At 43.0% G+C, this 27,207-nt stretch overlaps 1 protein-coding gene and 18 non-coding genes across 19 annotated transcripts; 18 read left to right on the top strand and 1 right to left on the bottom strand.

Moving 5' to 3' along the window:
• Positions 1–1,927: 1,927 nt before the first annotated feature.
• On the bottom strand, positions 1,928–3,159 carry LOC114551757 (uncharacterized). The gene is made up of 2 exons (XM_028572714.1): positions 2,049–3,159; positions 1,928–1,965 (listed from the first exon to the last, which is right to left on the bottom strand). The coding sequence occupies exons 1-2, from the start codon at positions 2,767–2,769 to the stop codon at positions 1,928–1,930; spliced, it is 759 nt and encodes a 252-aa protein (XP_028428515.1). The 5' UTR covers positions 2,770–3,159.
• Positions 3,160–5,646: 2,487 nt separating this feature from the next.
• On the top strand, positions 5,647–5,717 carry trnag-gcc (transfer RNA glycine (anticodon GCC)). The gene has a single exon. It is a non-coding gene; the product is annotated as a tRNA-Gly (tRNA).
• Positions 5,718–6,319: 602 nt separating this feature from the next.
• trnag-gcc (transfer RNA glycine (anticodon GCC)) lies at positions 6,320–6,390 on the top strand. Its single transcript has one exon. It is a non-coding gene; the product is annotated as a tRNA-Gly (tRNA).
• Positions 6,391–7,677: 1,287 nt separating this feature from the next.
• On the top strand, positions 7,678–7,748 carry trnag-gcc (transfer RNA glycine (anticodon GCC)). The gene has a single exon. It is a non-coding gene; the product is annotated as a tRNA-Gly (tRNA).
• Positions 7,749–8,359: 611 nt separating this feature from the next.
• On the top strand, positions 8,360–8,430 carry trnag-gcc (transfer RNA glycine (anticodon GCC)). The gene has a single exon. It is a non-coding gene; the product is annotated as a tRNA-Gly (tRNA).
• A 1,284-nt stretch (positions 8,431–9,714) lies between these two features.
• Positions 9,715–9,784, top strand: trnag-gcc (transfer RNA glycine (anticodon GCC)). The gene has a single exon. It is a non-coding gene; the product is annotated as a tRNA-Gly (tRNA).
• Positions 9,785–10,395: 611 nt separating this feature from the next.
• On the top strand, positions 10,396–10,466 carry trnag-gcc (transfer RNA glycine (anticodon GCC)). Its single transcript has one exon. It is a non-coding gene; the product is annotated as a tRNA-Gly (tRNA).
• Positions 10,467–11,339: 873 nt separating this feature from the next.
• On the top strand, positions 11,340–11,410 carry trnag-gcc (transfer RNA glycine (anticodon GCC)). The gene has a single exon. It is a non-coding gene; the product is annotated as a tRNA-Gly (tRNA).
• Positions 11,411–13,390: 1,980 nt separating this feature from the next.
• trnag-gcc (transfer RNA glycine (anticodon GCC)) lies at positions 13,391–13,461 on the top strand. The gene has a single exon. It is a non-coding gene; the product is annotated as a tRNA-Gly (tRNA).
• A 1,430-nt stretch (positions 13,462–14,891) lies between these two features.
• trnag-gcc (transfer RNA glycine (anticodon GCC)) lies at positions 14,892–14,962 on the top strand. The gene has a single exon. It is a non-coding gene; the product is annotated as a tRNA-Gly (tRNA).
• Positions 14,963–15,232: 270 nt separating this feature from the next.
• On the top strand, positions 15,233–15,303 carry trnag-gcc (transfer RNA glycine (anticodon GCC)). The gene has a single exon. It is a non-coding gene; the product is annotated as a tRNA-Gly (tRNA).
• A 3,256-nt stretch (positions 15,304–18,559) lies between these two features.
• trnag-gcc (transfer RNA glycine (anticodon GCC)) lies at positions 18,560–18,630 on the top strand. Its single transcript has one exon. It is a non-coding gene; the product is annotated as a tRNA-Gly (tRNA).
• A 2,651-nt stretch (positions 18,631–21,281) lies between these two features.
• On the top strand, positions 21,282–21,352 carry trnag-gcc (transfer RNA glycine (anticodon GCC)). The gene has a single exon. It is a non-coding gene; the product is annotated as a tRNA-Gly (tRNA).
• A 269-nt stretch (positions 21,353–21,621) lies between these two features.
• Positions 21,622–21,692, top strand: trnag-gcc (transfer RNA glycine (anticodon GCC)). Its single transcript has one exon. It is a non-coding gene; the product is annotated as a tRNA-Gly (tRNA).
• Positions 21,693–22,655: 963 nt separating this feature from the next.
• trnag-gcc (transfer RNA glycine (anticodon GCC)) lies at positions 22,656–22,725 on the top strand. The gene has a single exon. It is a non-coding gene; the product is annotated as a tRNA-Gly (tRNA).
• Positions 22,726–24,590: 1,865 nt separating this feature from the next.
• On the top strand, positions 24,591–24,661 carry trnag-gcc (transfer RNA glycine (anticodon GCC)). Its single transcript has one exon. It is a non-coding gene; the product is annotated as a tRNA-Gly (tRNA).
• Positions 24,662–24,931: 270 nt separating this feature from the next.
• trnag-gcc (transfer RNA glycine (anticodon GCC)) lies at positions 24,932–25,002 on the top strand. Its single transcript has one exon. It is a non-coding gene; the product is annotated as a tRNA-Gly (tRNA).
• A 270-nt stretch (positions 25,003–25,272) lies between these two features.
• trnag-gcc (transfer RNA glycine (anticodon GCC)) lies at positions 25,273–25,343 on the top strand. Its single transcript has one exon. It is a non-coding gene; the product is annotated as a tRNA-Gly (tRNA).
• Positions 25,344–25,610: 267 nt separating this feature from the next.
• On the top strand, positions 25,611–25,681 carry trnag-ccc (transfer RNA glycine (anticodon CCC)). The gene has a single exon. It is a non-coding gene; the product is annotated as a tRNA-Gly (tRNA).
• Positions 25,682–27,207: the final 1,526 nt, after the last annotated feature.

The following is a 27,207-nucleotide window of genomic DNA, read 5'->3' as shown; positions in this document are numbered from 1 at the left end:
GAGCAGAATATGGAGCATGCAGGAGACAGACTGGGGCAACAGCCTCCCCGTGTAAGAAGAAAGGGCATTAGAGTGTGGGGTGCTTAGGGGGTGAGGAAAGGGCATTAGAGTGTGGGGTGCTGAGGGGGTGAGGAAAGGGCATTAGAGTGTGGGGTGCTGAGGGGGTGAGGAAAGGGCATTAGAGTGTGGGGTGCTTAGGGGGTGAGGAAAGGGCATTAGAGTGTGGGGTGCTGAGGGGTGAGGAAAGGGCATTAGAGTGTGGGGTGCTGAGGGGTGAGGAAAGGGCATTAGAGTGTGGGGAAAGGCGACGGCCCAGTGAAAGATCAAATGAGATAAGGGCAACAATAACACTTTAATCAACCATGGCCTGAGCATGACAGGCTGGGTGGAGAGTGCAGCCTCTTTTCTTTTTACCTGCACTGTACAGCAGTTCCTAATAGTTTTGCTTTTGTATATCTTTTTTTTTTCTGTACAAGCTTTCTTTATGTATATTTCCTATGGCTGGTATGTACACACAATGACAAGATACATGTTCTGTTAAAAATGTTTTTGTTGACATCAATAGTATTCAGCTGCCTCAATATAAAATGTTAGACTTGGACAATATTCCATAGTGGGCAACTATCACACTTTCAGATTACACTGTCATTAGACAGGATGTCTTTGCATTTTGACTGTGTTGGTCCAAGCAATAATTAATAATGATTGTTTTGATGCCACTTAGTTATTCATTGATGGAATTATTTACATTTAAAACAGGATTTCATTATTTTGATTGAGTAATCACCTTTTATAGGTCACATAGATTATTGGAATGCTGAATGTGCCATGTGGTGTGAGAGTTGTACTTAGAGTTTTGACAATTGTAAATTTGGTTCAGTAAATGTGCCAAAGAGATTGAGAAAAACTGTAATCTGGATTACCTGAGAGTCTGTGGCCACCAAAGCAGCAGGGCAGTGATCCTCGGTCTCCATAGCTACAGCAGCTGGGATGTTGGGCTGTACCCTGTGCTTGTCACAATTTAACACAACATGACGACAGCCTGGCTCCACATGCTGAAGTCCACATATCATCTGAGCTGAGGAGGTAGAAGGGGCTGGCAGCGGGGCCTTCAGCCTGGCTGTAAGAAGATTTTGGTCACAAAAACATTCAGGGCATTCATGATGGTTTAAAGTAAGACAAAACAAATAATAACCTTTCACAGAAGCAACAATCCCAGAGGAGTCATCAGGCTCAGCAGGTCTGGAAACCGTCGCTGTTGGCTCCGTCCTGTGTGCTGTAAAAACAATTCAGTGTCATTTTCCTCCCAGAGTCAAGTCTGTTTATGCTTCAGAATGTGTCTTTACCTGTTGTCTCTCTAACAAACTGTGAGTACAGACTGAAAACTAAAAAAAACTTAAATTCTGAATTGCTATTTATTTGCAATGACAAAACACAATGCTTTTAAGAAAACAGGTAAAGCACAGAAACAATATGAATATATAGTAAGCACACTGCCTGTCATTCAAAGATGTGGCATGGCAAAAAAAATGCCAAATCCTTGAATGACAGCCTGAGAAAAAGCATGCAAAAAAAAAAAAACACTTACCATCTTCGCTGACCTGTTAATTCCTTAGGTTAGTGGGAGAGTAAGAGAACACAAGCATCAGAACAGGCCTGAACACGGCCAAAATAACAAACTAGTTGAAGGAGAACAGTAATAGCAGGAGGATTCTGCTGAGAACAGAATCCTCCCTCTACACCGATGGAGAAAAACCTGTTGGTGGAGACACAGCCGGGGCTCTGGAGACTGCTGCTGGTCCTGAAAGCACAGGTGACTACTAGATTAGACTACAGTACTATCGTAAACAGTAAGAGTTTAAAAACACTCTGTTAATTAAACTATCTCCACCTACTTAGTTCAGTGGCAAATTTACAGGAGACAGATTCAGCATCCCCTCTCCAACTCCTCGTCTTCCTCCATCGCTAGAAGATTAAACAATAACAATTATTGTGTGTCAGGTCATAAAATACTAAACATCTGTATTTGCATATTTTTGTGTACTGACCTACAATGCTAGATGTAGGCGGTGTAGGGGCAGCTGATGTAGTGGAGACCCCTGCAGGTGGTGGACAGGACTCCCCAGACTCAGCCCTCTGCTGCTTGAGGATGTACTGCTGCAGGTTGTACATCTTGCTGTTTTTGATGCACTTTACTCCTACGATGAAGGCAGCATATCCGTCTGCCCTGCTCTCCCAGATCTGCCTCCAGGTGTCCTTTGCCCTGGCTCCAAAGCCGACAGTATTGTCACCCTCTGATGCCACTGGTGGCGCAGGCAGCCTGGAAGCTAGATACTCCCTGAGGTCCCTAATTTCCTGGAAGCTCCTGGCATAGTCCAGAAATGACAGCAGGCTGTCCTTGTTGTGTCCCTGAGGGTTGAAGGTCCCATCTCTCTCCTCCTCCTCTACCTTTTTCATCAGGTAGATGGTGTAGCCAACATCATTTTCCAGGAGCCACCTAAACAATTTACCCTTGTACTTTCCAAACTGCAGCACATACTCCCCCATCACCTCCAGTCGGTCAGACACATCCCCTCCCCGCTCAAAGACCACAGTGAGAGCATTGGTCTTCACAAGGTCATGTCTCTGAGGGGGAGACTTGTCCTCAAGAGAAGGGTTCTTTTTGATCCGCATGGCCTCGTCAGAGGGATCCTGCCGCAGATGACCTGATGGACCCTTCCTGAAAGACACCATAGTCTTTCCGGGAAAGAAGTTGGTTGTCTTCTTCATTATCTCCTGTGCACAGCAAAACACAGTGTATATTATATAGTAATAATCAAAATATAGTCATACTGTTACATAAACAGTTATTTATTTTAACATCAATCAGCATTTGTAATGACTAAGTAACAGCACAGATAGATAGATAGATAGATAGATAAATAGATAGATAGATAGATCAAAATGTATTATTCACATATTAATCTATTAACAATAATTCTATATGCTGTTTGCCATAGCAAATGAACCCCATCTTAGACATAAACTGTATTATTTTATTGAAAATATACACAAGAATTGCCTGAAACACGACTGTAGCTAAATAGTATCCATATTATATAGTAATAATTAAAAAGACAGTCATACTATAAACAGTTATTCATGTTAACATAAATCAGCCTTTTTAATTACTAGGTAACAGCTAGACAGACATAGAGATAACTAGATAGACAGATAGATAGAACAAAGTGTCTGTGTTTAACCTATTATCAATTTATCCCCATTTTAGACATATTTTTAGTAAATAAATAAACACTATTCAAAGAAAGCACAATAGCAAATGTCTGTAAGAGAGATGTGCAACGTAACATCATTACAAGTTAAGAGAGATGTGCAACGTAACATCATTACAAGTAAACGTTACTGTAAACGCTGACATGTACAAACGTTAAAAAAACATGAATGTACTACGTTAAAGTTAACGTTACCTTAGCTAAGAAACAACAGTTTGAACCTGTCAATCAATCCTAAAACAACTAACAGTGTATAACAACAGTTTGCCCATATATACAACGGAGAGTTTGATAAGTTGACAACTTGTAACACAGAACAGTTGACAAAACACCGTTATCGACAAAAACTCCGAGAGTGTCCATGATGCAACTGTAAAACAAGGAAAAAAGAAAAAAAAAGTCAACTTATCAAGGGGAAAAACGTTACTGTAAAATATATGACGCTGACATGTACATAACGTTACATGAAAAAGGCATGAATGGTCATGTTGACCTCGAAATTTCTGTCATGAGGATTAGTGCCATTTTGATTGTTGGTGCAGTATATAGCCTGAGAGTCTGAGATGGGTGTATGATGAAAGATGACTTAAATTACCTTTTTGCTGACACTCATGAAAACATGATGTGGCCATGCAGACAGATTGTTCACAGTGGTACATTTTCAACAGAGATAAGCATTGGTGGTTCAGTGTTAGAATTCTTGCCTCCGATGCGGGAGACCCGGTTCCTGGCCAATGCAGCTTTCCTTTACTGATATTTGGAATCAACCCTTGCGCAGCTAAGGCATGTTTGGGTGAAGGCAAATAACAAATTTCTGGTCATGTTGACCTCGAAATTTCTGTCATGAGGATTAGTTCCATTTTGTTTGTTGGTGCAGTATATAGCCTGAGAGTCTGTGATGGGTGTGTGATGAAAGATGACTTAAATTACCTTTTTGCTGACACTCATGAAAACATGATGTGGCCATGCAGACAGATTGTTCACAGTGGTACATTCTCAACATATGTAAGCATTGGTGGTTCAGTGGTAGAATTCTCATTTGCCACGCTGGAGACCCGGGTCCGATTCCCGGCCAATGCAGCTTTCCTTTACTGATATTTGGAATCAACCCTTGCGCAGCTAAGGCATGTTTGGGTGAAGGCAAATAACAAATTTCTGGTCATGTTGACCTCGAAATTTCTGTCATGAGGATTAGTGCCATTTTGATTGTTGGTGCAGTATATAGCCTGAGAGTCTGAGATGGGTGTATGATGAAAGATGACTTAAATTACCTTTTTGCTGACACTCATGAAAACATGATGTGGCCATGCAGACAGATTGTTCACAGTGGTACATTTTCAACAGAGATAAGCATTGGTGGTTCAGTGTTAGAATTCTTGCCTCCGATACGGGAGACCCGGTCCGATTCCTGGCCAATGCAGCTTTCCTTTTCTGATATTTGGAATCAACCCTTGCGCAGCTAAGGCATGTTTGGGTGAAGGCAAATAACAAATTTCTGGTCATGTTGACCTGTAAATTTCTGTCATGAGGATTAGTTCCATTTTGTTTGTTGGTGCAGTATATAGCCTGAGAGTCTGTGATGGGTGTGTGATGAAAGATGACTTAAATTACCTTTTTGCTGACACTCATGAAAACATGATGTGGCCATGCAGACAGATTGTTCACAGTGGTACATTCTCAACATATGTAAGCATTGGTGGTTCAGTGGTAGAATTCTCATTTGCCACGCTGGAGACCCGGTCCGATTCCCGGCCAATGCAGCTTTCCTTTACTGATATTTGGAATCAACCCTTGCGCAGCTAAGGCATGTTTGGGTGAAGGCAAATAACAAATTTCTGGTCATGTTGACCTCGAAATTTCTGTCATGAGGATTAGTGCCATTTTGATTGTTGTTGGTGCAGTATATAGCCTGAGAGTCTGAGATGGGTGTATGATGAAAGATGACTTAAATTACCTTTTTGCTGACACTCATGAAAACATGATGTGGCCATGCAGACAGATTGTTCACAGTGGTACATTTCAACAACAGATAAGCATTGGTGGTTCAGTGTTAGTAAATTCTTGCCTCCGATGGGAGACCCGGGTCCGATTCCTGGCCAATGCAGCTTTCCTTTACTGATATTTGGAATCAACCCTTGCGCAGCTAAGGCATGTTTGGGTGAAGGCAAATAACAAATTTCTGGTCATGTTGACCTCGAAATTTCTGTCATGAGGATTAGTTCCATTTTGTTTGTTGGTGCAGTATATAGCCTGAGAGTCTGTGATGGGTGTGTGATGAAAGATGACTTAAATTACCTTTTTGCTGACACTCATGAAAACATGATGTGGCCATGCAGACAGATTGGTCACAGTGGTACATTCTCAACATATGTAAGCATTGGTGGTTCAGTGGTAGAATTCTCGCCTGCCACGTGGGAGACCCGGGTCCGATTCCCGGCCAATGCAGCTTTCCTTTACTGATATTTGGAATCAACCCTTGCGCAGCTAAGGCATGTTTGGGTGAAGGCAAATAACAAATTTCTGGTCATGTTGACCTCGTCATGAGGATTAGTGCCATTTTGATTGTTGGTGCAGTATATAGCCTGAGAGTCTGAGATGGGTGTATGATGAAAGATGACTTAAATTACCTTTTTGCTGACACTCATGAAAACATGATGTGGCCATGCAGACAGATTGTTCACAGTGGTACATTTTCAACAGAGATAAGCGTTGGTGGTTCAGTGTTAGAATTCTTACTTCTGATACGGGAGACCCGGGTCCGATTCCTGGCCAATGCAGCTTTCCTTTTCTGATATTTGGAATCAACCCTTGCGCAGCTAAGGCATGTTTGGGTGAAGGCAAATAACAAATTTCTGGTCATGTTGACCTGTAAATTTCTGTCATGAGGATTAGTTCCATTTTGTTTGTTGGTGCAGTATATAGCTTGAGAGTCTGTGATGGGTGTGTGATGAAAGATGACTTAAATTATCTTTTTGCTGACACTCATGAAAACATGATGTGGCCATGCAGACAGATTGTTCACAGTGTTACATTTTCACTGCAGGTAAGCATTGGTGGTTCAGTGGTAGAATTCTAGCCTGCCACGCTGGAGACCCGGGTCCGATTCCCGGCCAATGCAGCTTTCCTTTACTGATATTTGGAATCAACCCTTGCGCAGCTAAGGCATGTTTGGGTGAAGGCAAATAACAAATTTCTGGTCATGTTGACCTCGAAATTTCTGTCATGAGGATTAGTGCCATTTTGATTGTTGGTGCAGTATATAGCCTGAGAGTCTGAGATGGGTGTATGATGAAAGATGACTTAAATTACCTTTTTGCTGACACTCATGAAAACATGATGTGGCCATGCAGACAGATTGTTCACAGTGGTACATTTTCAACAGAGATAAGCATTGGTGGTTCAGTGTTAGAATTCTTGCCTCCGATGCGGGAGACCCGGTTCCTGGCCAATGCAGCTTTCCTTTACTGATATTTGGAATCAACCCTTGCGCAGCTAAGGCATGTTTGGGTGAAGGCAAATAACAAATTTCTGGTCATGTTGACCTCGAAATTTCTGTCATGAGGATTAGTTCCATTTTGTTTGTTGGTGCAGTATATAGCCTGAGAGTCTGTGATGGGTGTGTGATGAAAGATGACTTAAATTACCTTTTTGCTGACACTCATGAAAACATGATGTGGCCATGCAGACAGATTGTTCACAGTGGTACATTCTCAACATATGTAAGCATTGGTGGTTCAGTAGTAGAATTCTCGCCTGCCACGTGGGAGACGTGGGTCCGATTCCCGGCCAATGCAGCTTTCCTTTACTGATATTTGGAATCAACCCTTGCGCAGCTAAGGCATGTTTGGGTGAAGGCAAATAACAAATTTCTGGTCATGTTGACCTCGAAATTTCTGTCATGAGGATTAGTGCCATTTTGATTGTTGGTGCAGTATATAGCCTAAGAGTCTGAGATGGGTGTATGATGAAAGATGACTTAAATTACCTTTTTGCTGACACTCATGAAAACATGATGTGGCCATGCAGACAGATTGTTCACAGTGGTACATTTTCAACAGAGATAAGCATTGGTGGTTCAGTGTTAGAATTCTTACTTCTGATACGGGAGACCCGGGTCCGATTCCTGGCCAATGCAGCTTTCCTTTTCTGATATTTGGAATCAACCCTTGCGCAGCTAAGGCATGTTTGGGTGAAGGCAAATAACAAATTTCTGGTCATGTTGACCTGTAAATTTCTGTCATGAGGATTAGTTCCATTTTGTTTGTTGGTGCAGTATATAGCTTGAGAGTCTGTGATGGGTGTGTGATGAAAGATGACTTAAATTATCTTTTTGCTGACACTCATGAAAACATGATGTGGCCATGCAGACATGTGGTTCGCATTGTTACATTTTCACTGCAGGTAAGCATTGGTGGTTCAGTGGTAGAATTATCGCCTGCCACGTGGGAGACCCGGGTCCGATTCCCGGCCAATGCAGCTTTCCTTTACTGATATTTGGAATCAACCCTTGCGCAGCTAAGGCATGTTTGGGTGAAGGCAAATAACACATTTCTGGTCATGTTGACCTCGAAATTTCTGTCATGAGGATTAGTGCCATTTTGATTGTTGGTGCAGTATATAGCCTGAGAGTCTGAGATGGGTGTATGATGAAAGATGACTTAAATTACCTTTTTGCTGACACTCATGAAAACATGATGTGGCCATGCAGACAGATTGTTCACAGTGGTACATTTTCAACAGAGATAAGCATTGGTGGTTCAGTGTTAGAATTCTTGCCTGCCGATGGGGAGACCCGGGTCCGATTCCTGGCCAATGCAGCTTTCCTTTACTGATATTTGGAATCAACCCTTGCGCAGCTAAGGCATGTTTGGGTGAAGGCAAATAACAAATTTCTGGTCATGTTGACCTCGAAATTTCTGTCATGAGGATTAGTTCCATTTTGTTTGTTGGTGCAGTATATAGCCTGAGAGTCTGTGATGGGTGTGTGATGAAAGATGACTTAAATTACCTTTTTGCTGACACTCATGAAAACATGATGTGGCCATGCAGACAGATTGGTCACAGTGGTACATTCTCAACATATGTAAGCATTGGTGGTTCAGTGGTAGAATTCTCGCCTGCCACGCGGGAGACCCGGGTCCGATTCCCGGCCAATGCAGCTTTCCTTTACTGATATTTGGAATCAACCCTTGCGCAGCTAAGGCATGTTTGGGTGAAGGCAAATAACAAATTTCTGGTCATGTTGACCTCGAAATTTCTGTCATGAGGATTAGTGCCATTTTGATTGTTGGTGCAGTATATAGCCTGAGAGTCTGAGATGGGTGTGTGATGAAAGATGACTTAAATTACCTTTTTGCTGACACTCATGAAAACATGATGTGGCCATGCAGACAGATTGTTCACAGTGGTACATTTTCAACAGAGATAAGCATTGGTGGTTCAGTGTTAGAATTCTTGCCTCCGATGGAGACCCGGGTCTGATTCACGGCCAATGCAGCTTTCCTTTACTGCTATTTGGAATCAACCCTTGCGCAGCTAAGACATGTTTGGGTGAAGGCAAATAACAAATTTCTGGTCATGTTGACCTGTAAATTTCTGTCATGAGAATTAGTGCCATTTTTTTTGTTGGTGCATTATGCAGCCTGAGAGTCTGTGATGGGTGTGTGATGAAAGATGACTGAAATTACCTTTTTGCTGACACTCATGAAAACATGATGTGGCCATGCAGACAGATTGTTCACAGTGGTACATTCTCAACACATGTAAGCGTTGGTGGTTCAGTGGTAGAATTCTCATTTGCCACGCGGGACACCCGGGTCCGATTCCCGGCCAATGCAGCTCTCCTTTACTGATATTTGGAATCAACCCTTGCGCAGCTAAGGCATGTTTGGGTGAAGGCAAATAACAAATTTCTGGTCATGTTGACCTCGAAATTTCTGTCATGAGGATTAGTGCCATTTTGATTGTTGGTGCAGTATATAGCCTGAGAGTCTGAGATGGGTGTATGATGAAAGATGACTTAAATTACCTTTTTGCTGACACTCATGAAAACATGATGTGGCCATGCAGACAGATTGTTCACAGTGGTACATTTTCAACAGAGATAAGCATTGGTGGTTCAGTGTTAGAATTCTTGCCTCCGATGCGGGAGACCCGGTTCCTGGCCAATGCAGCTTTCCTTTACTGATATTTGGAATCAACCCTTGCGCAGCTAAGGCATGTTTGGGTGAAGGCAAATAACAAATTTCTGGTCATGTTGACCTCGAAATTTCTGTCATGAGGATTAGTTCCATTTTGTTTGTTGGTGCAGTATATAGCCTGAGAGTCTGTGATGGGTGTGTGATGAAAGATGACTTAAATTACCTTTTTGCTGACACTCATGAAAACATGATGTGGCCATGCAGACAGATTGTTCACAGTGGTACATTCTCAACATATGTAAGCATTGGTGGTTCAGTGGTAGAATTCTCGCCTGCCACGCGGGAGACCCGGGTCCGATTCCCGCCAATGCAGCTTTCCTTTACTGATATTTGGAATCAACCCTTGCGCAGCTAAGGCATGTTTGGGTGAAGGCAAATAACAAATTTCTGGTCATGTTGACCTCGAAATTTCTGTCATGAGGATTAGTGCCATTTTGATTGTTGGTGCAGTATATAGCCTGAGAGTCTGAGATGGGTGTATGATGAAAGATGACTTAAATTACCTTTTTGCTGACACTCATGAAAACATGATGTGGCCATGCAGACAGATTGTTCACAGTGGTACATTTTCAACAGAGATAAGCGTTGGTGGTTCAGTGTTAGAATTCTTACTTCTGATACGGGAGACCCGGGTCCGATTCCTGGCCAATGCAGCTTTCCTTTTCTGATATTTGGAATCAACCCTTGCGCAGCTAAGGCATGTTTGGGTGAAGGCAAATAACAAATTTCTGGTCATGTTGACCTGTAAATTTCTGTCATGAGGATTAGTTCCATTTTGTTTGTTGGTGCAGTATATAGCTTGAGAGTCTGTGATGGGTGTGTGATGAAAGATGACTTAAATTATCTTTTTGCTGACACTCATGAAAACATGATGTGGCCATGCAGACATGTGGTTCGCATTGTTACATTTTCACTGCAGGTAAGCATTGGTGGTTCAGTGGTAGAATTCTAGCCTGCCACGCTGGAGACCCGGGTCCGATTCCCGGCCAATGCAGCTTTCCTTTACTGATATTTGGAATCAACCCTTGCGCAGCTAAGGCATGTTTGGGTGAAGGCAAATAACAAATTTCTGGTCATGTTGACCTCGAAATTTCTGTCATGAGGATTAGTGCCATTTTGATTGTTGGTGCAGTATATAGCCTGAGAGTCTGAGATGGGTGTATGATGAAAGATGACTTAAATTACCTTTTTGCTGACACTCATGAAAACATGATGTGGCCATGCAGACAGATTGTTCACAGTGGTACATTTTCAACAGAGATAAGCATTGGTGGTTCAGTGTTAGAATTCTTTTTGATAGACCCGGGTTTCCTGGCCAATGCAGCTTTCCTTTACTGATATTTGGAATCAACCCTTGCGCAAAGGCATGTTTGGGTGAAGGCAAATAACAAATTTCTGGTCATGTTGACCTCGAAATTTCTGTCATGAGGATTAGTTCCATTTTGTTTGTTGGTGCAGTATATAGCCTGAGAGTCTGTGATGGGTGTGTGATGAAAGATGACTTAAATTACCTTTTTGCTGACACTCATGAAAACATGATGTGGCCATGCAGACAGATTGTTCACAGTGGTACATTTTCAACATATGTAAGCATTGGTGGTTCAGTGATTCTTTGGAATCAAATCAACCCTTGCAGCTAAGGCATGTTTGGGTGAAGGCAAATAACAAATTTCTGGTCATGTTGACCTCGAAATTTCTGTCATGAGGATTAGTTCCATTTTGTTTGTTGGTGCAGTATATAGCCTGAGAGTCTGTGATGGGTGTGTGATGAAAGATGACTTAAATTACCTTTTTGCTGACACTCATGAAAACATGATGTGGCCATGCAGACAGATTGTTCACAGTGGTACATTCTCAACATATGTAAGCATTGGTGGTTCAGTGGTAGAATTCTCATTTGCCACGTGGGAGACCCGGGTCCGATTCCCGGCCAATGCAGCTTTCCTTTACTGATATTTGGAATCAACCCTTGCGCAGCTAAGGCATGTTTGGGTGAAGGCAAATAACAAATTTCTGGTCATGTTGACCTCGAAATTTCTGTCATGAGGATTAGTGCCATTTTGATTGTTGGTGCAGTATATAGCCTGAGAGTCTGAGATGGGTGTATGATGAAAGATGACTTAAATTACCTTTTGCTGACACTCATGAAAACATGATGTGGCCATGCAGACAGATTGTTCACAGTGGTACATTTTCAACAGAGATCAGCATTGGTGGTTCAGTGTTAGAATTCTTGCCTGCGATGCGGGAGACCCGGGTCCGGTTCCTGTCCAATGCAGCTTTCCTTTACTGATATTTGGAATCAACCCTTGCGCAGCTAAGGCATGTTTGGGTGAAGGCAAATAACAAATTTCTGGTCATGTTGACCTCGAAATTTCTGTCATGAGGATTAGTTCCATTTTGTTTGTTGGTGCAGTATATAGCCTGAGAGTCTGTGATGGGTGTGTGATGAAAGATGACTTAAATTACCTTTTTGCTGACACTCATGAAAACATGATGTGGCCATGCAGACAGATTGGTCACAGTGGTACATTCTCAACATATGTAAGCATTGGTGGTTCAGTGGTAGAATTCTCGCCTGCCACGCTGGAGACCCGGGGTCCGATCCCCGCCAATGCAGCTTTCCTTTACTGATATTTGGAATCAACCCTTGCGCAGCTAAGGCATGTTTGGGTGAAGGCAAATAACAAATTTCTGGTCATGTTGACCTCGAAATTTCTGTCATGAGGATTAGTGCCATTTTGATTGTTGGTGCAGTATATAGCCTGAGAGTCTGAGATGGGTGTATGATGAAAGATGACTTAAATTACCTTTTTGCTGACACTCATGAAAACATGATGTGGCCATGCAGACAGATTGTTCACAGTGGTACATTTTCAACAGAGATAAGCATTGGTGGTTCAGTGTTAGAATTCTTACTTCTGATCGGGGAGACCCGGGTCCGATTCCTGGCCAATGCAGCTTTCCTTTTCTGATATTTGGAATCAACCCTTGCGCAGCTAAGGCATGTTTGGGTGAAGGCAAATAACAAATTTCTGGTCATGTTGACCTGTAAATTTCTGTCATGAGGATTAGTTCCATTTTGTTTGTTGGTGCAGTATATAGCCTGAGAGTCTGTGATGGGTGTGTGATGAAAGATGAAGATGACTTAAATTACCTTTTTGCTGACACTCATGAAAACATGATGTGGCCATGCAGACATGTGGTTCACAGTGGTACATTTCAACATGCAGGTAAGCATTGGTGGTTCAGTGGTAGAATTCTCATTTGCCACGCTGGAGACCCGGGTCCGATTCCCGCCAATGCAGCTTTCCTTTACTGATATTTGGAATCAACCCTTGCGCAGCTAAGGCATGTTTGGGTGAAGGCAAATAACAAATTTCTGGTCATGTTGACCTCGAAATTTCTGTCATGAGGATTAGTGCCATTTTGATTGTTGGTGCAGTATATAGCCTGAGAGTCTGAGATGGGTGTATGATGAAAGATGACTTAAATTACCTTTTTGCTGACACTCATGAAAACATGATGTGGCCATGCAGACAGATTGTTCACAGTGGTACATTTTCAACAGAGATAAGCATTGGTGGTTCAGTGTTAGAATTCTTGCCTCCGATGCGGGAGACCCGGGTCCGGTTCCTGGCCAATGCAGCTTTCCTTTACTGATATTTGGAATCAACCCTTGCGCAGCTAAGGCATGTTTGGGTGAAGGCAAATAACAAATTTCTGGTCATGTTGACCTCGAAATTTCTGTCATGAGGATTAGTTCCATTTTGTTTGTTGGTGCAGTATATAGCCTGAGAGTCTGTGATGGGTGTGTGATGAAAGATGACTTAAATTACCTTTTTGCTGACACTCATGAAAACATGATGTGGCCATGCAGACAGATTGTTCACAGTGGTACATTCTCAACATATGTAAGCATTGGTGGTTCAGTGGTAGAATTCTCAACTGCCACGCGGGACACCCGGGTCCGATTCCCGGCCAATGCAGCTCTCCTTTACTGATATTTGGAATCACCCCTTGCGCAGCTAAGGCATGTTTGGGTGAAGGCAAATAACAAATTTCTGGTCATGTTGACCTCGAAATTTCTGTCATGAGGATTAGTGCCATTTTGATTGTTGGTGCAGTATATAGCCTGAGAGTCTGAGATGGGTGTATGATGAAAGATGACTTAAATTACCTTTTTGCTGACACTCATGAAAACATGATGTGGCCATGCAGACAGATTGTTCACAGTGGTACATTTTCAACAGAGATAAGCATTGGTGGTTCAGTGTTAGAATTCTTGCCTCTGATGGGGAGACCCGGGTCTGATTCACGGCCAATGCAGCTTTCCTTTACTGCTATTTGGAATCAACCCTTGCGCAGCTAAGACATGTTTGGGTGAAGGCAAATAACAAATTTCTGGTCATGTTGACCTGTAAATTTCTGTCATGAGGATTAGTTCCATTTTGTTTGTTGGTGCAGTATATAGCTTGAGAGTCTGTGATGGGTGTGTGATGAAAGATGACTTAAATTACCTTTTTGCTGACACTCATGAAAACATGATGTGGCCATGCAGACAGATTGGTCACAGTGGTACATTCTCAACATATGTAAGCATTGGTGGTTCAGTGGTAGAATTCTCATTGCCACGCGGGAGACCCGGGTCCGATTCGATTCCCGGCCAATGCAGCTTTCCTTTACTGATATTTGGAATCAACCCTTGCGCAGCTAAGGCATGTTTGGGTGAAGGCAAATAACAAATTTCTGGTCATGTTGACCTCGAAATTTCTGTCATGAGGATTAGTGCCATTTTGATTGTTGGTGCAGTATATAGCCTGAGAGTCTGAGATGGGTGTGTGATGAAAGATGACTTAAATTACCTTTTTGCTGACACTCATGAAAACATGATGTGGCCATGCAGACAGATTGTTCACAGTGGTACATTTTCAACAGAGATAAGCATTGGTGGTTCAGTGTTAGAATTCTTGCCTCCATGCCCGACAGCATTTGATATTTGTGGTAAGGCATTGGTAAATTTCTGTCATTTAGTTCCATTTTTTTGTTGGTGCAGTATATTCCTGAGAGTCTGTTGAAAGATGACTTAAATTACCTTTTTGCTGACACTCATGGAGACCCAGGTTCGATTCCGATTCCCAAATGCAGCTTTCCCTTTTACTGATATTTGGAATCAACCCTTGCGCAGCTAAGGCATGTTTGGGTGAAGGCAAATAACAAATTTCTGGTCATGTTGACCTCGAAATTTCTGTCATGAGGATTAGTTCCATTTTGATTGTTGGTGCAGTATATAGCCTGAGAGTCTGAGATGGGTGTATGATGAAAGATGACTTAAATTACCTTTTTGCTGACACTCATGAAAACATGATGTGGCCATGCAGACAGATTGTTCACAGTGGTACATTCTCAACATATGTAAGCATTGGTGGTTCAGTGGTAGAATTCTCGCCTGCCACGCGGGAGACCCGGGTCCGATTCCTGGCCAATGCAGCTTTCCTTTACTGATATTTGGAATCAACCCTTGCGCAGCTAAGGCATGTTTGGGTGAAGGCAAATAACAAATTTCTGGTCATGTTGACCTCGAAATTTCTGTCATGAGGATTAGTTCCATTTTGTTTGTTGGTGCAGTATATAGCCTGAGAGTCTGTGATGGGTGTGTGATGAAAGATGACTTAAATTACCTTTTTGCTGACACTCATGAAAACATGATGTGGCCATGCAGACAGATTGTTCACAGTGGTACATTTTCAACATAGATAAGCATTGGTGGTTCAGTGGTAGAATTCTCACCTGCCACGCGGGAGACCCGGGTCCGATTCCCGGCCAATGCAGCTTTCCTTTACTGATATTTGGAATCAACCCTTGCGCAGCTAAGGCATGTTTGGGTGAAGGCAAATAACAAATTTCTGGTCATGTTGACCTCGAAATTTCTGTCATGAGGATTAGTGCCATTTTGATTGTTGGTGCAGTATATAGCCTGAGAGTCTGAGATGGGTGTGTGATGAAAGATGACTTAAATTACCTTTTGCTGACACTCATGAAAACATGATGTGGCCATGCAGACAGATTGTTCACAGTGGTACATTTTCAACAGAGATAAGCATTGGTGGTTCAGTGTTAGAATTCTTGCCTCCGATGCGGGAGACCCGGGTCCGGTTCCTGGCCAATGCAGCTTTCCTTTACTGATATTTGGAATCAACCCTTGCGCAGCTAAGGCATGTTTGGGTGAAGGCAAATAACAAATTTCTGGTCATGTTGACCTCGAAATTTCTGTCATGAGGATTAGTTCCATTTTGTTTGTTGGTGCAGTATATAGCCTGAGAGTCTGTGATGGGTGTGTGATGAAAGATGACTTAAATTACCTTTTTGCTGACACTCATGAAAACATGATGTGGCCATGCAGACAGATTGTTCACATGGTACATTTTCAACATGTAAGCATTGGTGGTTCAGTGGTAGAATTCTCATTTGCCACGCCCCGGGTCCGATTCCCGCCAATGCAGCACTGATATTTGGAATCAACCCTTGCGCAGCTAAGGCATTTGGGTGGTAACATTTCTCATGTTGACAAATTTCTGTCATGAGGATTAGTGCCATTTTGGTTGGTTCCTGAGTCTGAGATGGGTAGAAAAGATTCCTTTTTGCTGACACTCATGAAAACATGATGTGGCCATGCAGACAGATTGTTCACAGTGGTACATTTTCAATGCATTGGTGGTTCAGTGTTAGAATTCTTGCTGATTCCTGGCCAATTTTCCTTTACTGATATTTGGAATCAACCCTTGCGCAGCTAAGGCATGTTTGGGTGAAGGCAAATAACAAATTTCTGGTCATGTTGACCTCGAAATTTCTGTCATGAGGATTAGTTCCATTTTGTTTGTTGGTGCAGTATATAGCCTGAGAGTCTGTGATGGGTGTGTGATGAAAGATGACTTAAATTACCTTTTTGCTGACACTCATGAAAACATGATGTGGCCATGCAGACAGATTGTTCACAGTGGTACATTCTCAACATATGTAAGCATTGGTGGTTCAGTGGTAGAATTCTCGCCTGCCACGCGGGGGAGACCCGGTCCCGATTCCCGGCCAATGCAGCTTTCCTTTACTGATATTTGGAATCAACCCTTGCGCAGCTAAGGCATGTTTGGGTGAAGGCAAATAACAAATTTCTGGTCATGTTGACCTCGAAATTTCTGTCATGAGGATTAGTGCCATTTTGATTGTTGGTGCAGTATATAGCCTGAGAGTCTGAGATGGGTGTGTGATGAAAGATGACTTAAATTACCTTTTTGCTGACACTCATGAAAACATGATGTGGCCATGCAGACAGATTGTTCACAGTGGTACATTTTCAACAGAGATAAGCATTGGTGGTTCAGTGTTAGAATTCTTACCTCCGATACGGGACCCGGGTCCGATTCCTGGCCAATGCAGCTTTCCTTTACTGATATTTGGAATCAACCCTTGCGCAGCTAAGGCATGTTTGGTGAAGGCAAATAACAAATTTCTGGTCATGTTGACCTGTAAATTTCTGTCATGAGGATTAGTTCCATTTTGTTTGTTGGTGCAGTATATAGCCTGAGAGTCTGTGATGGGTGTGTGATGAAAGATGACTTAAATTACCTTTTTGCTGACACTCATGAAAACATGATGTGGCCATGCAGACAGATTGTTCACAGTGGTACATTTTCAACATATGGTAAGCATTGGTGGTTCAGTGGTAGAATTCTCATTGCCACGCTGGGAGACCCGGGTCCGATTCCCGGCCAATGCAGCTTTCCTTTACTGATATTTGGAATCAACCCTTGCGCAGCTAAGGCATGTTTGGGTGAAGGCAAATAACAAATTTCTGGTCATGTTGACCTCGAAATTTCTGTCATGAGGATTAGTGCCATTTTGATTGTTGGTGCAGTATATAGCCTGAGAGTCTGAGATGGGTGTATGATGAAAGATGACTTAAATTACCTTTTTGCTGACACTCATGAAAACATGATGTGGCCATGCAGACAGATTGCCATGCAGACAGATTGTTCACAGTGGTACATTTTCAACAGAGATAAGCATTGGTGGTTCAGTGTTAGAATTCTTGCCTCCGATACGGGAGACCCGGGTCCGATTCCTGGCCAATGCAGCTTTCCTTTACTGATATTTGGAATCAACCCTTGCGCAGCTAAGGCATGTTTGGGTGAAGGCAAATAACAAATTTCTGGTCATGTTGACCTCGAAATTTCTGTCATGAGGATTAGTTCCATTTTGTTTGTTGGTGCAGTATATAGCCTGAGAGTCTGTGATGGGTGTGTGATGAAAGATGACTTAAATTACCTTTTTGCTGACACTCATGAAAACATGATGTGGCCATGCAGACAGATTGTTCACAGTGGTACATTCTCAACATATGTAAGCATTGGTGGTTCAGTGGTAGAATTCTCATTTGCCACGCTGGAGACCCGGGTCCGATTCCCGGCCAATGCAGCTTTCCTTTACTGATATTTGGAATCAACCCTTGCGCAGCTAAGGCATGTTTGGGTGAAGGCAAATAACAAATTTCTGGTCATGTTGACCTCGAAATTTCTGTCATGAGGATTAGTGCCATTTTGATTGTTGGTGCAGTATATAGCCTGAGAGTCTGAGATGGGTGTATGATGAAAGATGACTTAAATTACCTTTTTGCTGACACTCATGAAAACATGATGTGGCCATGCAGACAGATTGTTCACAGTGGTACATTTTCAACAGAGATAAGCATTGGTGGTTCAGTGTTAGAATTCTTGCCTCTGATGATGGGAGACCCGGGTCCGATTCCTGGCCAATGCAGCTTTCCTTTACTGATATTTGGAATCAACCCTTGCGCAGCTAAGGCATGTTTGGGTGAAGGCAAATAACAAATTTCTGGTCATGTTGACCTCGAAATTTCTGTCATGAGGATTAGTTCCATTTTGTTTGTTGGTGCAGTATATAGCCTGAGAGTCTGTGATGGGTGTGTGATGAAAGATGACTTAAATTACCTTTTTGCTGACACTTGAAAACAAAACATGATGTGGCCATGCAGACAGATTGTTCACAGTGGTACATTCTCAACATATGCAAGCATTGGTGGTTCAGTGGTAGAATTCTCACCTGCCACGCGGGAGACCTGGGTCCGATTCCCGGCCAATGCAGCTTTCCTTTACTGATATTTGGAATCAACCCTTGCGCAGCTAAGGCATGTTTGGGTGAAGGCAAATAACAAATTTCTGGTCATGTTGACCTCGAAATTTCTGTCATGAGGATTAGTGCCATTTTGATTGTTGGTGCAGTATATAGCCTAAGAGTCTGAGATGGGTGTATGATGAAAGATGACTTAAATTACCTTTTTGCTGACACTCATGAAAACATGATGTGGCCATGCAGACAGATTGTTCACAGTGGTACATTTTCAACAGAGATAAGCATTGGTGGTTCAGTGTTAGAATTCTTGCCTCCCACGGGGAGACCCGGTCCGATTCCTGGCCAATGCAGCTTTCCTTTACTGATATTTGGAATCAACCCTTGCGCAGCTAAGGCATGTTTGGGTGAAGGCAAATAACAAATTTCTGGTCATGTTGACCTCGAAATTTCTGTCATGAGGATTAGTTCCATTTTGTTTGTTGGTGCAGTATATAGCCTGAGAGTCTGTGATGGGTGTGTGATGAAAGATGACTTAAATTACCTTTTGCTGACACTCATGAAAACATGATGTGGCCATGCAGACAGATTGTTCACAGTGGTACATTCTCAACACATGTAAGCGTTGGTGGTTCAGTGGTAGAATTCTCATTTGCCACGCGGGACACCCGGGTCCGATTCCCGGCCAATGCACCTCTCCTTTACTGATATTTGGAATCAACCCTTGCGCAGCTAAGGCATGTTTGGGTGAAGGCAAATAACAAATTTCTGGTCATGTTGACCTCGAAATTTCTGTCATGAGGATTAGTGCCATTTTGATTGTTGGTGCAGTATATAGCCTGAGAGTCTGAGATGGGTGTGTGATGAAAGATGACTTAAATTACCTTTTTGCTGACACTCATGAAAACATGATGTGGCCATGCAGACAGATTGTTCACAGTGGTACATTTTCAACAGAGATAAGCATTGGTGGTTCAGTGTTAGAATTCTTGCTTCTGATACGGGAGACCCAGGTCCGATTCCTGGCCAATGCAGCTTTCCTATTCTGATATTTGGAATCAACCCTTGCGCAGCTAAGGCATGTTTGGGTGAAGGCAAATAACAAATTTCTGGTCATGTTGACCTCGAAATTTCTGTCATGAGGATTAGTTCCATTTTGTTTGTTAGTGCAGTATATAGCCTGAGAGTCTGTGATGGGTGTGTGATGAAAGATGACTTAAATTACCTTTTTGCTGACACTCATGAAAACATGATGTGGCCATGCAGACAGATTGTTCACAGTGGTACATTCTCAACATATGTAAGCATTGGTGGTTCAGTGGTAGAATTCTCATTTGCCACGCTGGAGACCCCGGGTCCGATTCCCGGCCAATGCAGCTTCCTTTACTGATATTTGGAATCAACCCTTGCGCAGCTAAGGCATGTTTGGGTGAAGGCAAATAACAAATTTCTGGTCATGTTGACCTCGAAATTTCTGTCATGAGGATTAGTGCCATTTTGATTGTTGGTGCAGTATATAGCCTGAGAGTCTGAGATGGGTGTGTGATGAAAGATGACTTAAATTACCTTTTTGCTGACACTCATGAAAACATGATGTGGCCATGCAGACAGATTGTTCACAGTGGTACATTTTCAACAGAGATAAGCATTGGTGGTTCAGTGTTAGAATTCTTGCCTCCCATGCGGAGACCCGGTCCGATTCCTGGCCAATGCAGCTTTCCTTTACTGATATTTGGAATCAACCCTTGCGCAGCTAAGGCATGTTTGGGTGAAGGCAAATAACAAATTTCTGGTCATGTTGACCTCGAAATTTCTGTCATGAGGATTAGTTCCATTTTGTTTGTTGGTGCAGTATATAGCCTGAGAGTCTGTGATGGGTGGTGTGTGATGAAAGATGATGACTTAAATTACCTTTTTGCTGACACTCATGAAAACATGATGTGGCCATGCAGACAGATTGTTCACAGTGGTACATTTCAACATAGGTAAGCATTGGTGGTTCAGTGGTAGAATTCTTGCCTGCCACGGGGAGACCCGGGTCCGATTCCCGGCCAATGCAGCTTTCCTTTACTGATATTTGGAATCAACCCTTGCGCAGCTAAGGCATGTTTGGGTGAAGGCAAATAACAAATTTCTGGTCATGTTGACCTCGAAATTTCTGTCATGAGGATTAGTGCCATTTTGATTGTTGGTGCAGTATATAGCCTGAGAGTCTGAGATGGGTGTGTGATGAAAGATGACTTAAATTACCTTTTTGCTGACACTCATGAAAACATGATGTGGCCATGCAGACAGATTGTTCACAGTGGTACATTTTCAACAGAGATAAGCATTGGTGGTTCAGTGGTAGAATTCTTGCCTGCCATGCGGGGAGACCCGGGTCCGATTCCTGCCAATGCAGCTTTCCTTTACTGATATTTGGAATCAACCTTTGCAGCTAAGGCATGTTTGGGTGAAGGCAAATAACAAATTTCTGGTCATGTTGACCTCGAAATTTCTGTCATGAGGATTAGTTCCATTTTGTTTGTTGGTGCAGTATATAGCCTGAGAGTCTGTGATGGGTGTGTGATGAAAGATGACTTAAATTACCTTTTTGACACTCATGAAAACATGATGTGGCCATGCAGACAGATTGTTCACAGTGGTACATTTTCAACAGAGATAAGCATTGGTGGTTCAGTGGTAGAATTCTAGCCTGCCATGCGGGAGACCCGGGTCCGATTCCCGGCCAATGCAGCTTTCCTTTACTGATATTTGGAATCAACCCTTGCGCAGCTAAGGCATGTTTGGGTGAAGGCAAATAACAAATTTCTGGTCATGTTGACCTCGAAATTTCTGTCATGAGGATTAGTTCCATTTTGATTGTTGGTGCAGTATATAGCCTGAGAGTCTGTGATGGGTGTGTGATGAAAGATGACTTAAATTACCTTTTTGCTGACACTCATGAAAACATGATGTGGCCATGCAGACAGATTGTTCACAGTGGTACATTTCAACATAGATAAGCATTGGTGGTTCAGTGGTAGAATTCTTGCCTGCCACGCGGGAGACCCGGGTCCGATTCCTGGCCAATGCAGCTTTCCTTTACTGATATTTGGAATCAACCCTTGCGCAGCTAAGGCATGTTTGGGTGAAGGCAAATAACAAATTTCTGGTCATGTTGACCTCGAAATTTCTGTCATGAGGATTAGTGCCATTTTGATTGTTGGTGCAGTATATAGCCTGAGAGTCTGAGATGGGTGTATGATGAAAGATGACTTAAATTACCTTTTTGCTGACACTCATGAAAACATGATGTGGCCATGCAGACAGATTGTTCACAGTGGTACATTTTCAACAGAGATAAGCATTGGTGGTTCAGTGGTAGAATTCTTGCCTCCATGCGGGAGACCCGGGTCCGATTCCTGGCCAATGCAGCTTTCCTTTACTGATATTTGGAATCAACCCTTGCGCAGCTAAGGCATGTTTGGGTGAAGGCAAATAACAAATTTCTGGTCATGTTGACCTCGAAATTTCTGTCATGAGGATTAGTTCCATTTTGTTTGTTGGTGCAGTATATAGCCTGAGAGTCTGTGATGGGTGTGTGATGAAAGATGACTTAAATTACCTTTTTGCTGACACTCATGAAAACATGATGTGGCCATGCAGACAGATTGTTCACAGTGGTACATTCTCACCACAGGTAAGCATTGGTGGTTCAGTGGTAGAATTCTCGCCTGCCACGCCATGGAGACCCCCGGGTCCGATTCCTGGCCAATGCAGCTTTCCTTTACTGATATTTGGAATCAACCCTTGCGCAGCTAAGGCATGTTTGGGTGAAGGCAAATAACAAATTTCTGGTCATGTTGACCTCGAAATTTCTGTCATGAGGATTAGAGGATTAGTGCCATTTTGTTTGTTGGTGCAGTATATAGCCTGAGAGTCTGTGATGGGTGTGTGATGAAAGATGACTTAAATTACCTTTTTGCTGACACTCATGAAAACATGATGTGGCCATGCAGACAGATTGTTCACAGTGGTACATTTTCAACAGAGATAAGCATTGGTGGTTCAGTGGTAGAATTCTTGCCTGCCATGCGGAGACCCGGGTCCGATTCCCGGCCAATGCAGCTTTCCTTTACTGATATTTGGAATCAACCCTTGCGCAGCTAAGGCATGTTTGGGTGAAGGCAAATAACAAATTTCTGGTCATGTTGACCTCGAAATTTCTGTCATGAGGATTAGTTCCATTTTGATTTGTTGGTGCAGTATATAGCCTGAGAGTCTGAGATGGGTGTGTGATGAAAGATGACTTAAATTACCTTTTTGCTGACACTCATGAAAACATGATGTGGCCATGCAGACAGATTGTTCACAGTGGTACATTTTCAACAGAGATAAGCATTGGTGGTTCAGTGTTAGAATTCTCCTCTGCCACGCGGGGAGACCCGGGTCCGATTCCTGGCCAATGCAGCTTTCCTTTACTGATATTTGGAATCAACCCTTGCGCAGCTAAGGCATGTTTGGGTGAAGGCAAATAACAAATTTCTGGTCATGTTGACCTCGAAATTTCTGTCATGAGGATTAGTTCCATTTTGTTTGTTGGTGCAGTATATAGCCTGAGAGTCTGAGATGGGTGTGTGATGAAAGATGACTTAAATTACCTTTTTGCTGACACTCATGAAAACATGATGTGGCCATGCAGACAGATTGTTCACAGTGGTACATTTTCAACAGGTAAGCATTGGTGGTTCAGTGGTAGAATTCTTACCTGCCATGGGGAGACCCGGGTCCGATTCCTGGCCAATGCAGCTTTCCTTTACTGATATTTGGAATCAACCCTTGCGCAGCTAAGGCATGTTTGGGTGAAGGCAAATAACAAATTTCTGGTCATGTTGACCTCGAAATTTCTGTCATGAGGATTAGTGCCATTTTGATTGTTGGTGCAGTATATATAGCCTGAGAGTCTGAGATGGGTGTGTGATGAAAGATGACTTAAATTACCTTTTGCTGACACTCATGAAAACATGATGTGGCCATGCAGACAGATTGTTCACAGTGGTACATTTTCAACAGAGATAAGCATTGGTGGTTCAGTGGTAGAATTCTTGCCTGATACGGGAGACCCGGGTCCGATTCCTGGCCAATGCAGCTTTCCTTTACTGATATTTGGAATCAACCCTTGCGCAGCTAAGGCATGTTTGGGTGAAGGCAAATAACAAATTTCTGGTCATGTTGACCTCGAAATTTCTGTCATGAGGATTAGTTCCATTTTGTTTGTTGGTGCAGTATATAGCCTGAGAGTCTGTGATGGGTGTGTGATGAAAGATGACTTAAATTACCTTTTGCTGACACTGAAAACATGATGTGGCCATGAAAATTGTTCATGATGTTTGATGGTTCATTGGTGGTTCAGTGGTAGAGTCTGTGATGGGTGTTGTGATGAAAGATGACTTCTCAAAAACATGATGTGGCCATGCAGACAGATTGTTCACAGTGGTACATTTTCAACAGAGGTAAGCATTGGTGGTTCACCTGGTCATGAGGATTAGTTCCATTTTGCCATATAGCCTGAGAGTCTGTGATGGGTGTGTGATGAAAGATGACTTAAATTACCTTTTTGCTGACACTCATGAAAACATGATGTGGCCAATGCAGACAGATTCCTTTACTTTTCAACAGAGGTAAGCATTGGTGGTTCAGTGGTATCAACCCTTGCAGCAGCTTTGGAAGGCATGTTGGGTGAAGGCAAATAACAAATTTCTGGTCATGTTGACCATTTTGATTGTTGAAATTATGCTGAGAGTCTGTGAAATTTTTGTCATGAGGATTAGTGGTCCATTTTTCAGTGGTTGTTGGTGCAGTATATAGCCTGAGAGTCTGAGATGGGTGTATGATGAAAGATGACTTAAATTACCTTTTTGCTGACACTCATGAAAACATGATGTGGCCATGCAGACAGATTGTTCACAGTGGTACATTTTCAACAGATAAAGCATTGATGGTTCAGTGGTAGAATTCTCGCCTGCCACGCGGGAGACCCGGGTCCGATTCCTGGCCAATGCAGCTTTCCTTTACTGATATTTGGAATCAACCCTTGCGCAGCTAAGGCATGTTTGGGTGAAGGCAAATAACAAATTTCTGGTCATGTTGACCTCGAAATTTCTGTCATGAGGATTAGTTCCATTTTGTTTGTTGGTGCAGTATATAGCCTGAGAGTCTGTGATGGGTGTGTGATGAAAGATGACTTAAATTACCTTTTTGCTGACACTCATGAAAACATGATGTGGCCATGCAGACAGATTGTTCACAGTGGTACATTCTCACCACAGGTAAGCATTGGTGGTTCAGTGGTAGAATTCTCGCCTGCCACGCGGGAGACCCGGGTCTGATTCCCGGCCAATGCAGCTTTCCTTTACTGATATTTGGAATCAACCCTTGCGCAGCTAAGGCATGTTTGGGTGAAGGCAAATAACAAATTTCTGGTCATGTTGACCTCGAAATTTCTGTCATGAGGATTAGTTCCATTTTGTTTGTTGGTGCAGTATATAGCCTGAGAGTCTGAGATGGGTGTGTGATGAAAGATGACTTAAATTACCTTTTTGCTGACACTCATGAAAACATGATGTGGCCATGCAGACAGATTGTTCACAGTGGTACATTTTCAACAGAGATAAGCATTGGTGGTTCAGTGGTAGAATTCTTGCCTGCCACGCGGGAGACCCGGGTCCGATTCCTGGCCAATGCAGCTTTCCTTTACTGATATTTGGAATCAACCCTTGCAGCTAAGGCATGTTTGGGTGAAGGCAAATAACAAATTTCTGGTCATGTTGACCTCGAAATTTCTGTCATGAGGATTAGTTCCATTTTGTTTGTTGGTGCAGTATATAGCCTGAGAGTCTGTGATGGGTGTGTGATGAAAGATGACTTAAATTACCTTTTTGCTGACACTCATGAAAACATGATGTGGCCATGCAGACAGATTGTTCACAGTGGTACATTTTCAACAGAGTAAGCATTGGTGGTTCAGTGGTAGAATTCTTGCCTCCCATGTGGGAGACCCGGGTCCGATTCCCGGCCAATGCAGCTTTCCTTTACTGATATTTGGAATCAACCCTTGCGCAGCTAAGGCATGTTTGGGTGAAGGCAAATAACAAATTTCTGGTCATGTTGACCTCGAAATTTCTGTCATGAGGATTAGTGCCATTTTGATTGTTGGTGCAGTATATAGCCTGAGAGTCTGTGATGGGTGTGTGATGAAAGATGACTTAAATTACCTTTTTTTGCTGACACTCATGAAAACATGATGTGGCCATGCAGACAGATTGTTCACAGTGGGGAGAGTTCTCTGTTAACTGGCCATTATTATCCAGGTTACTGAGATTGCAGGTCAGCAGACATTGATTGTGTTGAGCAAACACCAACAAAGAAACATGTTTCCGCCCTGTTTCCAACAGGGGACCTTTCGTGTCAAATTCACGATTACCAACATCTTGTTACATGAAGTTGTTAGTCCATATTCCTACCACATGTGGATTTCTGCTGGAGGCTATGAAGGAGGAATTTCGGTTGGCCTCAAGGAAGTTCTGGCAAACCGTTGGACGACTCATGAGGGCAAAGCAGGCCTTGACTCAGGCTGTGTTCAGCAGGGCAGAAGAACTCCTGACCTTGACTGGGAATATTGTCAAGCGATGGAAGGAGCACTTTAAGGAACTCCTGAACACGACCAATGCGTTTAAAGGCGCAGTGGAGGGTGGGAGATTGTCAAGTTCTCTGCTCTTTGCAGACTTTGATTCACCGACCGGGATAGCATCGAGCATGTTAATGCTGTCAAATAAAGCTTTACAGTGACTGATGATTTGACTGGACCGTTTGATTGTATAACTTAGAGTTAAAACTCCAAGACAGACATTTTCCTATTGGGTACATTTTGCATGCTAGGCGAACGTGATGAGTAGTGCACTACGTACATTTCAGAAGGCCTGGCTTTGTTTGCCCAGCGGAGAGTTCTCTGTTAACTGGCCATTATTATCCAGGTTACTGAGATTGCAGGTCAGCAGAGATTGATTGTGTGGAACAAACACCAACAAAGAAACGTGTTTCCGCTCTGTGTCCAACAGGGGACCTTTCGCGTGTCAAATTCACCATTACCAACATCTTGTTACATGAAGTTATTAGTCCATATTCCTACCACATGTTGATTTCTGCTGGAGGCTATGAAGGAGGAATTTCGGTTGGCCTCAAGGAAGTTCTGGCAAACCGTTGGAAGACTCATGAGGGCAAAGCAGGCCTTGACTCAGGCTTTATTCAGCAGGCAGAAGAACTCCTGACCTTGACTAATGCGTTTAAAGGCGCAGTGGAGGGTGGGAGATTGTCAAGTGTGTCAACCATGGCCTACTGGTTAGGGCCTTGGGCATGTGACTTGTTCAAATGGGTTAGGGTTAGGGTTAGGCCGACCAGGAGTAAAGTGGTTGTGTGGAGAGTGAAAGTGGGCGTGGAAAGTGGGCGTGGAAAGTGGTTGAACATCGCTGTCCCGTCCACATCCACGGCTAAGGTGCCCTTGAGCAAGGCAACAAACCCTTCACTGCTCCCCAGGTGCCGCAGCAGCTGAC

Source organism: Perca flavescens, unplaced genomic scaffold (genome assembly GCF_004354835.1).
Source record: "Perca flavescens isolate YP-PL-M2 unplaced genomic scaffold, PFLA_1.0 EPR50_1.1_unplaced_scaf_5, whole genome shotgun sequence".
NCBI classification, from domain to species: domain Eukaryota; kingdom Metazoa; phylum Chordata; class Actinopteri; order Perciformes; family Percidae; genus Perca; species Perca flavescens.
Note: the sequence above shows the minus strand (reverse complement) of the source record. Positions and strands in the feature narration are given on the sequence as shown.

What these genes read in the sequence shown, in the direction of transcription:
- LOC114551757 (XM_028572714.1), bottom strand. Translation starts at nt 2,769, where the DNA reads ATGAAGAAGACAACCAACTTCTTTCCCGGAAAGACTATGGTGTCTTTC. An exon ending in GCCTACATCTAGCATTGTAG is followed by an intron (nt 1,966 to 2,048) that starts GTCAGTACACAA and finishes TTAATCTTCTAG; the next exon opens with CGATGGAGGAAGACGAGGAG.